The sequence below is a fragment of the Dipodomys spectabilis genome, unplaced genomic scaffold, assembly GCF_019054845.1.
Source record: "Dipodomys spectabilis isolate Male_0828 unplaced genomic scaffold, ASM1905484v1 ptg000174l, whole genome shotgun sequence".
Lineage (NCBI taxonomy): Eukaryota > Metazoa > Chordata > Mammalia > Rodentia > Heteromyidae > Dipodomys > Dipodomys spectabilis.
Window position 1 is genome coordinate 2385959 of NW_024870851.1, and position 15571 is coordinate 2401529.

Consider the following 15571-nt stretch of genomic DNA (forward strand, 5'->3'; position numbering starts at 1 on the left):
TTTCAATTAGTACTGGAGTGGCTAGCTGCTGGGTAGAGGGCTCTTTGGAACTCTTGAGTTTTCAAGGTAATGGTTCCTCTCTGTATCCATGAGCAGCAGTGTGAACCCAACTGTAGAACTTCACTGCTGAAACAGCAACAAAGAATTTAGGAACTACTTTGTTAGGGACATTTTGGAGAGTTATACTAATGGTGGCTACAAAAGGTTGACTAGCTGGCTTGCCTTATTATTATTTGCAGCTAAACTGCTCCCCAGACATGTACTTATTTTGATGACAATGTTTAGAGTTCTTAATAAATAGTGCATATTCATGAGTGATTAAGGAAATAACAAGAGCCAGGCGTGGGTGGTTCATGCCTGTAATCCTAGCTACTCAGGAGGTGGAGATCTGAGGATCATGGTTCAAAGCCAGCCCTAGCAGGAAAGTTCATGAGACTCTCATCTCCAATAAGCTACCAGAAAACCAGAAGTGGTGCTGTGGCTCAAGTGGTAGAGCGCTAGCTTTGAGCTGAAGAGCTGAGGGACAGCATCCAGCCCAGAGTTCAAGCCCCACGATCATCGACAAAAAAAAGAAAAGAAAAGAAAACAAGAACAATGGAAGGGGTGGTATTGATCAAGATGCACTGTACTCATAATGCATACATATGGAATAGTAACCCTTTGTACAACCACTTGATATAAATTTTTTTAAAAAAAGAAAATAACATAAGCTGGGCACAGGTGGCTCTCACCTGTAATCCTACCTACCAAGGAGGCTGAGATATGAGGATGACAGAAGCCAGTCTGCAGAAAAGACCAGGAGATGCTTATCTCTAATTTTTTTTTTAAAAGGCAGGAAGTATTGTTGTGTGTCAAGAGGTAGAGCACGAGATGAACAAAAGGGACAGTGCTCAGCCTCAGAGTTCAAGTCTCAGGACTGGTAAAAACAAACAAAACAAAACACAACAAACCAAATACCCAAATTAAATCAAATTGCCAGTGTCCTTGGTGGTTTCCAGAATTATAAAGAGCTCTTACATTTACTTACCTCAGTACATTATTCATAGGGTTCAGGAAAAACCTTAATTCAACAATACTATAAAGAATAGCTTAGTTGTGTTGCTACAAATTAAGTTCCTATTAAAAAATATTCTGAGCCAGGTGCTGGTGGTTTCAGGCTGTAATCTTAATTACTTAGGAGGCTGATATCTGATGATTACATTTTGAAGCCAGCCTAGCCAGGAAAGTCCATGAGACTCTCATCTACAGCTGATCATCCAAAGCTGGAAGTGGAGCTCTGGCTCAAGCACTAGCCTTGAGCAAAAAATTCTAAGAGCCAATGTCTAGGCCTCAAGTTCATGCTCAGGAACTGAAAAAAAAAATCTGGCTGAAAGAGAACACAGTAGTTAGTTAGAATGGAACTTGAAATCTGGTTTCTGCCATTTGCTAGTTGTGACTTTTCTGATATTGAACCTTCACCTTGAAATTGGTAATAATTACTACTTTGCATTATTTATTAGCAACTAGTATGCTTGAAAAAAACTTGGATATTAAATTTAATGTTCATTTTGACAATGAATGTCTTTGAAGGATTGCACCTAAATAAAATAAATGCCTTTCCAGTGAGCTTTTGGCGTGTCATCAGGTGTCTGTCTTAGTACGAACAGCAAGCCACTACATGCTAGCCTTTCCTGTATGTGCGGGGTATTGCAGCCACAGCTTGCCGCCCATTTGTCTCATGGTATCCTCACTTTAAGCTGGTGTACAATGCTTCTCAATAGCCTCATTTTGTCCAGGAGGAAACTGAAGCTGGAAGAGTTAACGTGGCCAAAGTCACACAGTTAATGAATGGTGGAAATCCAGATAGGAAATTGTTTCCTAAATTTTAGGGGCACCTGTTCTCCATTACAGAGAAAAAGGAGAACGTGTGCGTGCGTGTGTGTGCGCGCATGCGTGTGTGTGTGTGTGCGCGCGCGTGCGTGTGTGAGTTCATTCTGAACTCCTAAGGTGAAGAAGGAACCCTTGGCTCTCGAGCTTCCCTTATCCCTTTTTCCCTTTCAGAAAGTTAATTTTAACAAGTTCTCACCCTGGACTGACTGAAGAAAGTCAAAGGAGAAGGAAGTCAGTTTAGTGCCGTGCTCTCAGCGGAGCAGGACGAGAACGCTGTTCACCCGGGTTTAGGAGGCCTAGACCTCGGCGTTAAGGGTCAGGGTCCCGGACTTCAAGGCCGAGTGGGTGGAGTCCAGCGGGCCGGCTGCGCTCAGGCGGAAGCGGAGAGTGCGGCCCAGTGGTTCCACGTGCTGAGAGGGCGGAAGACCAGAGCTCGCTGCCTTCAGAGGACTACCGTACCGTGTCGCCACGCCCACTCTGATCCCGCCTCCACCCTAATCCCGCCTCCACTCTGATCCCGCCTCCACCCTGGTCCCGCCTCCATTTTGGTCCCGCCTCCTAAGGCCTCTCGGGCCAATGGGCGGGGTCCGAGGAGGGCGGGGGCTCGCGGCCTGCGCGCAGGTGCCGCCCGACTCGCGCGTTCCGTCGCCTCCGCCGTCGTGCGTGCCTCTGGGTGAAGGGGCTGGGCCTGAACTTTCTCCGCCTTCCTCCCCGCCTCCGACAACCGGCAAGTCTCCTGCAGTCTGGCGCCCCGTGTCACCCTCCTCGCCGAGCACGGTGAGGCCCCCGGGGAGCTTGAGCCCCTGCGAGATCCTGGGCGCTCGGGCAGGTCGCACTGAGGTTGGCGCCAGGCCCGCCCTAGCGGCCGGGGTGGGCCGAGGGCAGCGGGTGGCGTGGGGTATGGGGATGAATGAGGCGCTCTAGGACTAGGCCGCAAGTCCAGAGGACGGCCGGTTCGTCGTCCCTGCATGGCTCTGGGGAAGCCTTTCCCAGAGGCAGGCCGCCCGGGGCCTAGACCAGAGAAGGATGTTGGGCGAGGGCTCACGTTGCCCGGGCGGCCGGCCATCCATCGGTAGGGGTAGGCCGGAGGACAGGACCAGCTTTACTCATGAAGCTATTTTGGAGGCCTAGTTTGGCCCCGAACAGGTGCCAAGACCCTGAGAAGGGAGATCCTTCCCTTTGGACAGAGGTTGGAGTATCTCTTTAGTAGCTGGGCTACAGCGTGGTCCTAGGAGGTTCAACCCAGCCACAAGTCAGGGACAGTTTTAGTTCTCAGCTGCTTAGACGTTGACGTTCCCAGTGATTCCGGTTTGCAGTTGTAAGGTGGGATCAGTTCCTCACGGGAAACTTGAAGCCCGAACTAGCAAGAGAAGTTTGAATGTAAAACAGGAGATTGAGTAGAGGGGGGCTGTGGCTACTGTTCCGAGGCAGAGCTTTTTGCCTAGCATGCACGAAGCACTGAGTTCAATCTCCAGTACTGGGGGGGAAAAGTTAAGCAGATAAATTTAAGATTAGAGATAACCAGAGTGTAGATTTTGGAGGCTGCTTTTGAGGGCTGATGCTTTACCTGCAATGCTAAACGGGGAAGGCATTGATTGGAAGAACCCAATCAGATAACATGTGTTCATTCGTGTGGAAAATGGAATAGTGGAGAAATGCGGAAGGACAGATTCCAAATGGAGGAATGGTTTGGTGAGAGGTGATTTAGATGTTGGTGTTGTTAGACTGGAATTTCTTGGACACTCATTTTTGTGCTTGCTTCCAGATACCTTCATTCATGTAACAATTTACAATTTGTCAGGCCAAGAAAGTGGTGGTGGCGCACACACGTGCTGAGCTTGAACTCAAGCCTAAGCATTGCTCCCTAGCTTTTTCACTCAAGGCTGGTTGTTGCTATACTACTGAGCCACAGTTCCGTTTCTGTATTGTTGGAGGTTTATTGGAGGTAAGAGTCTCTTGGATTTTCTTGCACAGTCTGGCTTCAAGCCTCCATCCTCAGATCTCAGATTCCAGAGTAGCAAGGACTACAGGCATGAGCAACTGGCACCTAGCTTCTCCAATAATATTTTATATGATGAAATGTGTTTTTATCCACAGGAGTAATAAAAGGTTTTGTACTTATGTTTTGTTACTTCAGATGCCCCCCAAAAAGGCAGGTGATGGAATTAAACCACCCCCAATCATTGGAAGATTTGGAACCTCACTGAAAATTGGCATTGTTGGATTACCAAATGTTGGGTAAGTTGATATGGGGTTTTTATTTTTATTTTGCAAATATTTTAGTTCTTGTAGGATTAGAGACTCATGAGGCAAATGAAATTGAAGTTGGAGAAAGGGACTAGAGAATATGTTGTAAGGGCTGGGAAGGTGGCTCAGTGGTAGAGCGCTTGCCTTGCATGCCTGAGGCCCTGGGTTCGATTCCTCAGCACCACATAAGCAAAAAGAAAAAAGCCAGAAATGGGCGCTGTGGCTCAAGTGGTAGGGCGCTAGCCTTAAGCTGAAGAGCTGAGGGACAGCGCCCAGGCCCAATTCAGGCCCCACAACCGAACCCAAAAAAAAAGAAAGAAAAAATAAGAGAATATGTTGTAAAACTAGGCTTTAGATATATTCAGTTTTGGTTATCTGCAAATATTGTACTGAAAGTTGAGTTATTTACATTGTTTTGCTAAATGCAGAGGAAGCATTGAGAGTTAAAATAGCAATGAGCCAGATCATCTATATTTGTTTAAAAGACTGATGGGAGAAGCATTGTATTGGATTTGATTGGAACTGGTATAGTTTAAAATTGATTTTGTTGCTGGCTTGGCCATGTGTAGGTTGGCTACTTAGGTTGGCTATCAGAAGTAGTTTTAAAAGTCTCATAAGTTTGATTTAATTCCTGGGAGATCAAGTGTCATATGAGTAAATTTTTACTGGAGCAAGGGTTAATAACTTTGAATATAATATTAGAAGTGGCTTGGTAAAAGGGTTCTTGCTATAAGGTATTAAAATCTGAAAGCTGTAAGAGCAAAATGATCAGCTTGGTAATTTTTAAAAATTAAAGTGAATCACGTATTTGCAAATAAGAAAGTGACAGGAAATACGTGTTGGATTTACAGTATAAATCTATTCAGTGAATATACTCTTCAGTATTTTCCCTTCTATTCTATACTTTTTCTAACCTTAAGATATAAACTGTCTTAAAAATGATTAGTTGATGAAGGTGACAGGGAATTTTGGCCTTTAGATTGATGACAAGGCAACTATGTTGTTCCATGTGTTCCTTGGAGCCCCTTTAACAGAATCCTAAGTGAACAGAGCATGATCTATCTGATCAAATGCAACAGTTCTTAAGCTCTTTTAATGTAAACCATGAACAAGTGTGGTTGTCCTAATTTCAGTCTTTCCTAGAGCTGGAGCAGTTTCCAGTTTGAAGGGGTTTCCTGCTGTGATATAGTCTACTTGCAAAGTAAGACTGAATGAAAAGTGGAAATACAAGCAAAACAGATAGTCAAGTATAGTACTGTAGGGTGCTATCAGTGAGTTTGAAAGCAAGATTTAATAGTTGTTTATTGTGAGTTTTATTGCACTAAGAAAAGCATAGCTTTTAGATACTAGCATCTCTTATTTTGGAGCCACTGCAGTCAATACAACTTCAAATGAAACTGTTAAAAAAGCTGCCTTAAGTGTTTTCTTGCAAGGTTCTGGGTATATCACCAGTACTGGAAAAATCCAACAGAAAACCAAGGGCATCTTTATATCTCATCTAATCTTTAAACCTATCTAATAAACTATTTGGCATACTTCCATTAGAATTTAAATTTCATGAAGGCAAAGATTGTGTTGTTCTTGTTTATTCGTATATTTCTAGTACCTAGATTGGTGTTAGTAATATAGTAGACATCCAGTAATTGTGGAAGACAGTAATTCTTTGTGAATGGGATGGTTTTCTTCCTGTTGATAACTGTGTCAATTAATATAAAAAGACACAGCTGTTGCTTCTTTTTTTTTTTTTTGGTCGGTTATGGGGATTGAACTCTGGGCCTGGGTGTTGTCCCTGAGCTCTTCAGCTCAAGGCAAGTGCTTTACCACTTGATCCACAGTGCCACTTCTGGTTTTTTGGTAGTTTATTGTAGATAAGAGTCTCATAGACTTTCCTGCCTAGACTGGCTTTGAACCTCAGTCCTCAGATATCAGCCTCCTCAGTAGCTAGGATTACAGATGTGAGCCACTAGCACCGGCTACTTAGCTGCTTTTAAGGAAAGCATAAGGAAAGAAAGAATATCTCACTAGGAGTATGGAGATTTTGTTTATAGTTCTGTCCTGTATTTTCTTATCTTAGCATTTTCTTCTCTCAGTGACCATTGATTACTCCTCGTCAATGAATATATTATTGTGGGTGTGAGGTTTTGGAGAATCTACATTTTGGTATTCCAGATTTCTTTTAGGGATAAGTATTGTTGCTACCACTTCGTTGTATGTGATTTAATTTAATTAAGATTGTAAAAAAAAGTCAGATAATCTTTGCTTCTTTTTTGTGTTTAAATGTGTGTATTTAACAGTCAAATTGGCCACTTTACTCATAGGGGATCTGCTTTATGAAATCCTCAGTAACTCAAGCTCCTTTCAGTTCTTAGTATAGCTATTCGTAGGATATGGCTTTATTCTTATTATGGTTAAGCTGTTTTGAATTCCAGGCAATGAGAGGGTTTTACCTGTAAACTGCCATACTACTTTTACTGCCTCTAGAATTTAGGCACAGAATTTAGGTTCTAGGAAGGCTAGGAATGTAGTCTTTATTTTGACAACTATATGTTCAATTAATTCCATTACCCTGAAAGTAAGAGAGAATGGATATTGGAGGACAGTTAGTATACTCTGCTCATATACTCTGTAAGGGGCCCCTGGAACTAATTATCTTGCTTAGCTGATGCTGCTAGGATTGTACATTGTTGTGTCTAAAACTTACTCTCTCCCAGTTTTCCACAAACCAGTCAAAAAAAGTTTACTGAAGGAAAAGGTAGGAAATGCTAAAATAAGATTTACAAGATAATTATCATTGATGCTTTAGTTATTTACTACTGTGTAGCTCAAACAACAGCCTATTATTTCTCACATTTCTGGATAGTAGCTGGGTGATCTTTTCCTGGCAGTCACTACTCACAGCCAGATCTAATGGGCCTCTTGTGGGCCTCTACCACAGGTCTTGGGCCTATGATGTTTGGCTGGAAGTCTAGGGTATTTCTGTTTTTTCTCTTTTCTTTTTGTTTTTGTACTGATACTAGGGCTTGAACTCAGGGCCAAGATGCTCTCCCTGCGCTTTTTTGCTCAATGTTGGTGCTTTACTGCTTGAGCCATACCTCCATGACTGGCTTTTTATTGCTGATTAATAAGAGATAAGAGTAATATGGCTTTTTTCTGCTCAGGCTAGCTTTGGACCTCTATTCTCAGATCTCAGTCTCGTAAGTAGCTAGGAAAGATACTGATGCCTGCCTTTGTGTTCTCTTTTAATTGGTCTGTAAATCTGTCCGGCTCTGAAAAAGTAGAGGTAGGGCATGGCACAGCATACTTCCACTAAAATCTTTGGGTCAAATAAGTCTTTACACCATCACAGACAAAAGGAGGAGGCTCCACCTCTTGATGGGAGAAGTGGCGAAAATTGGCCTTTTTGAATTCACTGCCTTTTAAATTGTTTCCAAATATGGCTTGTGCAATATTTAGGTGTTGGAGAATTCTTGGATGATTTTTTATCTCTATTCTTACTTTAGAAGTTCTGTTCTTGATTGCTTCAAACAGGAGAGGGGATATCCAGCTTGAGAACTCACTTGGACAGACTTATATGCTTCTCATGTGCTTCTTTGGATACCTGTTATAATTATGTATGGCCTATGAATGATATTCATGCAAGTGAACTTGGCAGAAAAATGTTCCCTATCTCAGAAAGCCTTAAACTCTCTAGAGGAAGATGATTCTGTAGCCTGCAAATGCTGGATCAGAATATTTTCATTCTGAAGAGCTGATAAAATTAAGCCAGGAATCAGAGATTACAATGTCAGTGGAATTGATAGGTTAGTAAGATTTTTAAACACTTTTTTTTTTGTACTGGTCCTGGGGCTTGAACTCAGGGTCTGGATACTGTCCCTTAGCTTTGTTGTTGTTGTTTTTTTTGGGGGGGGGGTCAGTCGTGGGGCCTGAACTCTGGGGTCCCTTAGCTTTTTTGCTCAAGGCTGGCAGTCTGTCACTTGAGCCACAGCTCTACTTCCCTCTTTTTGGTTGTTAATTGGAGATAAAAGTCTCATAGAATTTCCTGCCTGAACTGGCTTCTAATTGCTGTCCTCTTTTCTTACCTGAATTAGTGCAAAGGTTTCTTAATTGAATTTTCAGGACATTTGTTACCATTAAAAAAAAAAATGGGGCTGGAAGGTGGCTCAGTGGTAGAGTGCTTGCCTTGCATGCATGAGGCCCTGGGTTCGATTCCTCAGCACCACATAAACAGAAAAAGCCGGAAGTGGGTGCCATGGTTCAAGTGGTAGAGTGCTAGCCTTAAGCTGAAGAGTTCAGGGACAGTGCCCAGGCCCAGAGTTCAAGCCCTAAGACTGACAAAAAAAAATTGCTCTGTACAGGTGGCTCACACTTGTAGTTGTAGCTACTCAGGAGGCTGAGATCTGAGGATAGTGGGGAGCAGAAGAGTTCCCTTGGGACTCTTATCTCCAATTAACCACTCAAAAACTGAAAGTGTGCTGTGTCTCCAAGTGGTAGATCTCTAGCCTTGAACACAAACCGGCTCATAGATGCCACCCAGGCCCTGAGTTCAAGCCCTGAGTGACAAAAAGTCTTTTATTTAATTTGCAGTACTATCAAAAAACAAAGCAAAAATGAATATTTGATTTAATTGAGGAATACTTTACAAAGACTGCTCATATATACCATTTTCTATTCTATCTTCCACCCCAGGATGTTCATTTTCTAATGTCTATCACCGTAAATTGATTAGTTTGCCCCAAACAGTTGGAATCATGAACAATGTACTTTTTGTCTTTTAAATTGTGTCTAAGAGAATATGCAATTTAACTGTCTTTTGTGTGTGTGTGCGTGCATGCGTGCGCGCGCGTGTGTGTGTCTGTGTGTGTGTGTGTGTGTGTGCGTGCGTGTGTGTGTGTGTCTGTGTGTGTGTGTGTGTGCGTGCATGCGTGCGTGTGTGTGTCTGTGTGTGTGTGTGCGTGTGCGTGTGCGTGCGCACCTGGGGCTTGAACTCTGGGCCTAAGCACTGTTCACTGAAATTTTTTTTTTGCTCATGGCTAGTGCTCTTCAGCTGTTTGAACCACAGATCTACTTTTGGCTTTCTGGTGATTAATTGGTGATAAGAATCACTCATACTGCCGGGCACTGGTGGCTCACGCCTGTAATCCTAGCTACTCAGGAGGCTGAGATCTGAGGATCGCGGTTCAAAGCCAGCCCGGGCAGGAAAGACCGTGAGACTCCTATCTCCAATAAACCACCAGAAAACCGGAAGTGGCGCTGTAGCTCAAGTGGTAGAGCGCTCGCTTTGAGCTGAAGAGCTGAGGGACAGCGCCCAGGCCCAGAGTTCAAGCCCCATGACCGACAAAAAAAAAAAAAAATCACTCATACTTTCCTGACCAGGCTAGCTCAGATATCAGCTTCTTGAGTAGCTAGGACTATAGACATGAGCCATGGCTTCTCATTCTGTTGTTGATAGGCATTTGGGTTGTTTCTATCTTTTAGCTATTATGAATTAAAGCTACTTCTTTCTCTTCTCTCTCCCTCTCTTCCTCCCTCTCTCCCTCTCTCCTCTTTGCTCTCTCTCCTCTCTTTCCTCTCTCTCTCTGTCTCTTTTGGTGCTGGTCCTGGGAATTGAATTTAGGGCCTGGGTCTATCCTTGAGCTTTTTTGCTTGCTCAAAGCTAGTGCTCTACCACTTGAGCCATAGCTTCTCCCTCTCTAATTCTCCCTCTTTTACTCTCCTTTCCTCCTTTTCTCTTTCCCCTCTCCCCCTACCCCTTTCCTTTCTTCCCTCATTCCCTTCCTTCCTTCCTCTTTCTTGCCCATACTGAGGATTGAAATTAGGGCAGCACATTTGCCTAGTTGTCTACCACTTGAGTCATACCCTTAGTCCTTTTGCTTTTATTTCTCAGGGTTTCATGCTGTTGCTCTGGCCTACTGGAACCACAATTGTTCTATCTGTGTCTCCTGTGTAGCTGGGATTATAAGCATATATCACCATACCTAGCTTGTTTTTGAGATAGAGAGGTCTAGTTAACTTTTATGTGTGTATCACTGGAGTTTGAACTCAGGGCCTCATGCTTCCTAGCAAGTGCTCTACCACATGAGTCTTCCCTCCCTCCCAGTTCACTTTTGCATGAGCTCTCCTGGTGCTGAGATCTTTATTTCTACTTTCAAGCAGCTGGGATCACTGGCTTGGGCTACCAGATCCAGTGTCTTTTAGCCTTGTAATGAGAACTTCGTTGTCACTCTAATACTGTTCTTCAACATAATGGTTCTTCTGTCTGGTGGCTGCCTTTAAAATCTTTCCACTACTGGCTTTCAAAAATTTGATTTTCTAGTGCTTTTGTGTGGTTTTTCTTATGCTGCTTTTCCTTGGGATCTGTTGAGGCTTTACTTTTATGAGTTTATGGTTTTCATTAAACTCATACAATATTTGGCTGGTATTTTAAAAAATACATTTGCGTATCCTATTGGCTCCCTTTCTAGGACTTCTATTAATGTTTGTTAGTTCCCTAGATAGCATCCCACTGAAGGTCTGATTATTCTCCAACTTTCTGTCTGTATGCTTCATTCGTATAATATATATTGGACTATCCTCAGGATCTTTTCTTCTGTAGTGAACAACCTGCTGTTACAGGTGTATTTTTCATTTCAAATTTGTTTTTCATCCAAAAAAATCCCTCTAGACATTTTTCATTCTTTATTTTTCTGTTTATATTCTTCAGAAAAATTAGAAAATATTATATTACAAAATTTGTGACATTTGTTTGCTACTTCCATCATCTCACATTAATGGTTTTTTTTTGGAGGGGGGTCTGGTCGTGGGGCCTGAACTCTGGGCCTGGGTGCTGTCCCTCAGCTCTTCAGCTCAAGGCTAGCGCTTTACCACTAGAGCCACAGCACCACTTCCGGCTTTTTTCTTTTTGCTTATGTGGTGCTGAGGAATCGAACCCAGGGCCTCAGACATGCAAGGCAAGCACTCTACCACTGAGCCACCTTCCCAGCCCCTCACATTAATGTTTATGTTTGTGTTTATTGAATTTTATCCTGTCTTTGGTAGATATTTTTCTGCTTTTTTGTATGTTTGGAAATTTTTATTGGCTTCTGGACACTGTAGTCCCTACTATCTCCATACCTGGGTTTGAACTCTAGGCTTTCTCAGCTTTTTCTGCTCAAGGCCAGAGTTAAACTACTTGAGCCACACCTCTCCTTCCAGCTTTTTGCTTATTAATTGGAGAAAAGAGTCTTTTGAGTTTGTTTTCCCTGGATGACTCTAAACTGAGATTCTCAAGTCTCAAGCATCTGAGTAGCTAGGATTGTAGATGAGTGCTATCACTGCCTGACCAGATACTATAAATTTTATGCTAAATCTTATTATATTCTTATAAAGAATAAACTTTGGCCTGGCATTTCATTATTTGTGTATAACTGATTGCTTTGAGGTTTCCTAGTGACAGGTTGACTAGGGAAAGATGCCAAGGACTTCGTTGTTACCTTGAGGGGCAAAACCCATTTACTAATGCTTAATCTTGATATTCTTCAATTATACTTCCTTTTTGTAACAAGGAAAATATAACTAGATTGTGAATACAGAAAGATTATTCTCTTGTTTTAATTTCACTAAACTGTAATGTAACATATGAAATAGCTTTCTTCCTTATTCTTTCCCCAGATTAATATGCCCTATGATTAACAACACATGGTATAAAATGATTTGATTTTTGTAATAATCTGTTATAGCTATTCTTGTTAATATTCAGATTGACCTTCTTTGGCTAATGGGCCTATTTATGTTGGCTCTAAAATTTGTATTTTTTGTTTCTTTTTTCTCTGGGTCTTGGGTTACCCTTGCAGATTTTGAACTCCTGGGTTCAAGTTGTCTCTTCCTCCCAGATATATTTAAAACATAGAGTTCTACACTATGTTTTATCTGGTAAGAAGCCTGATGGTGCCTGCCTTTTGTCTCACTGATTTGTTATAGGCAGACATTTGAAAACAATTGATTGAACTAAGGATAGTCTAAGCAACTGGCAATAATATGTATTTTAGCCAATATTTCTCTTCTGAAATAGTCTGCAATAACATTTTTTTAAAAACCTATGCATGGGTATAGTTTTGTATATTGTTAAAACATAGCCTCACAAGTGGTACTTAGATAAGCCTTGATTGTTGCTTTTTGTTCATCATTCTTTTATAGGACTATCAGCACTATATAAAGGGACTGGTTCTTTGGTTTTAACAGTTCAATCAGATGAGCTAACTGTAGTAAGTACAGATTTTCCTGATGAATATAAGCTAATTGGATGTCATCTAAATAGACATTTTTACCTTTGGAAAGAGAGAAAAATAGTCATCCATAATTTAGTCATGCTCAAACAACTATCATTTTGTTTAGTATTTATTATCATATTTTGTCCATATGAAAACATTTTTACAGAATAATGACGAGCCAGAGTTAGTAAGCATTGGTCTCATGATAACCAAGTATTTCTTAGTCATTTCCTTAATTCTTTCAAACAAAAACAGATTATAGAATAGTAATTCTTATTTTAAAATCTTTTTGTGTCCTATAGTTGGAGCAAGGAAAAATAACCATAATAAATTTTCTACTGTCTTTGTTATGCATACAATTGAAAGTAGTACAAAACAAGTCAGCAAGCTTCTAAAAAAATCCCATTTTTCTCTGTTTTTTGACACTATATTTTTAAAATGTGGCAGTATTAATATGAGGTGGCATCCTCAGAACACACATTACTGATAAGAATCAGTCATTAGTCACCAGTTTATTCCATATTAATGCCTTTTAATGTTGATTTAAATATTTTTTCATGCCTTAAAAAATACACATTTCGGGCTGGGAAGTTGACTCAGTGGTAGAGTGCTTGCCTTGCATGCCTGAGGCCCTGGGTTCGATTCCTCAGCACCACATAAGCAAAAAAGAAAAAAGCTGGAAGTGGCGCTGTGGCTCAAGTGGTAGAGCGCTAGCCTTGAGCTGAAGAGCTGAGGGACAGCGCTCAGGCTCAGAGTTCAGGCCCCAGGACTGGACCCCCCCCCAAAAAAAACAACAACAAAAAAACCACATCTCTATGCTGGGCGCTGGTGGCTCACGCCTGTAGTTCTAGCTATTCAGGAGGCTGAGATCTGAGGATTGTGGTTCAAAGCCAGCCCTGGCCAGAATGTCCATGAGACTCATCTCCAATAAACTACTCAGAAAACTGGAAGTGGCGCTGTGGCTCAAGTGGTAGAACGCTAGCCTTGAGCTGAAGAGCTGAGGGACAATGCCCAGGCCCAGAGTTCAAGCCCCATGACCGACAATAAATAAGTAAACAAACAGACAACACATTTCTGGCTGGGAAGGTGGCTCAGTGGTAGAGTGCTTGCCTCTAATGCATGAGGCCCTCGGTCCAATTCCTCAGTACCACATAAGTGGAAAAAGCCAGAAGTGGTGCTGTGGCTCAAGTGGTAGAGCACTAGCCTTGAGCTGAAGAGCTGTGGGACAGCGCCCAGACCAAGAGTTCAGGCCCTACAACTGGCAAAAAATAAAATACACATTTTGATTTTCATAAAGCATAATTTTAGACTTACCAGTAATCCTTGTATGTTAACAGTCCAAACTTCAACCTACCAGTTCTGATCCTGAATTCAGATTGCTTGAGAAATGTTTGTCCTGACTAGAGAAGGGTATGTTAAATATAGGTGAAATGATATAGTCCAACAGATACTATTATGAAATAATATATTTTTATTTTTATTATGGGGTTACAATTGCATAGGTCAAGTAAAGAGTACATTTTTTGACAAAGTCACCCTCATATGACATGAGATTAACTATCGTTTATAGCATTCTTTTCAAGCTCCATATATATTGAGATAGAAGTATAACCTAATTATAAATTATGGTCTACCTTGTAATTTTATTAGTTCCTTTTAGTAAAAAGTGTATTCTTCCTTCAGCCCCAACTTTGTAGATTGCTTTGTATTCCTCATATATATATTAATTGAGCTCTGAAATTAGCATGAGTTTAAGAATTGCTTGAATTCTTTTTTTAATTTTAGGAAATCTACATTCTTCAATGTATTAACTAATAGTCAGGCCTCTGCAGAAAACTTCCCATTTTGTACTATTGATCCTAATGAGAGCAGAGTACCTGTGCCAGATGAAAGATTTGACTTTCTTTGTCAATATCACAAACCAGCAAGGTAAGAAGAATTTTATGACATTGTTTATTTGGTGTCAGCTGAGTAAATATACTTATATGGTATGCTTAAAGTCAAATAGAAGAGCTTTTCTTTAAAATATTATAGAATGTTGCTTTAAATGATTATAAAAATAATACTGAGCCAGGTACTGGTATGTCACGCTTATAATCTTAGCTACTCAGGATGCTGAGATCTGTTGCTTGCAGTTGGAAGCCAGCCCAGGCAGGAAGATTCTAATCTCTTAACTAACCACACAAAAAACAACAAACAAAAATCCTGGAGCTGGCCAGCCTGGGCAAAAAGTCCCTGACAGACTCTTATAACCAGTCAAAAGCCGAGAGAGAAAGAGAAATAGCTCAGGGATGGAGTCCATGTCCCATGTTAAAATTAAAGCCCTATGACAAAAAACAAAAACAACAACAACAAAAAAACCCTCTGGAAGTGGGGCTCTCACTCATGGGATGTAGAGCCCTAACCTTGAACACAGAAGCTTAGGGACAGAGTTCAAGCCCCATGGAGTATTGGAGAAAGGGGAAAGGAAGGATGCACCCAATTAGCAGACATTACAGTTATTTTTTCTGAGGATTTTGAAAGAGTGACATTTTGTATTATGTGATCTCATTCACATAAAATTATAGTATATGTGTATGTCCATTGTAAAAAGTGTATAATGAAGATTACAAACTAATTGATGATTATCTCAGGGAGTTGGATTCCTAGGTCATTTTACTTTACAGTGGCCCCTCAGAATGCACTGGGGATTGGTTCTAGAACAACTACAGATATTAGAAGTTGCTTAAATAGTGTAAATAAATTACACTTTTATGCCTAGAGCCTATGCACATTTTTCTTAATCCCTTAAACCCTTTCTAGATTACTTATAATTCCAAATATAAATGCTATGTAAATATTTTTTTACATATTGTTTAGGGAATAATGTCAAAAGAATCTGTACATGTCTGATACAGATGTAATTTTTTTCTTGAATATTTTTTATCTCTGCTTGTGTCTGAGGAAAACCTGGGATAAAGAGGGCTGTCTATATTTTTAATTCTGCTATAGTGTTTTGCACTTTTTATAATATGCCTATATTACGTGTTTAATTAGAAAAATATTTTATTAGGGAGAAAATAATATGATATGGTTCACTGTAGGAAGTTCAGACAGTAGAGAAACATATAATGAAAGGAATGAAAAGTCATCTACCTTTACCATCCTGAACATAATAGGTATACTCTGGGAAGTATATTCTATCATGCTTTAACCTAAATATGTTCACC

General features: G+C 41.0%; 1 protein-coding gene across 1 annotated transcript in view; it reads left to right on the forward strand.

Moving 5' to 3' along the window:
* Window positions 1-2534: 2534 nt before the first annotated feature.
* Ola1 (Obg like ATPase 1) overlaps window positions 2535-15571 on the forward strand; it is a 122950-nt gene continuing 109913 nt past the window's right edge. Inside the window, exons 1-3 of the mRNA XM_042694149.1 lie at window positions 2535-2646; window positions 4007-4107; window positions 14148-14291. Of these exons, the coding sequence (XP_042550083.1) occupies window positions 4007-4107; window positions 14148-14291 (245 nt within the window). The 5' untranslated portion in view covers window positions 2535-2646. The remainder of the gene's footprint in view (window positions 2647-4006; window positions 4108-14147; window positions 14292-15571) is intronic.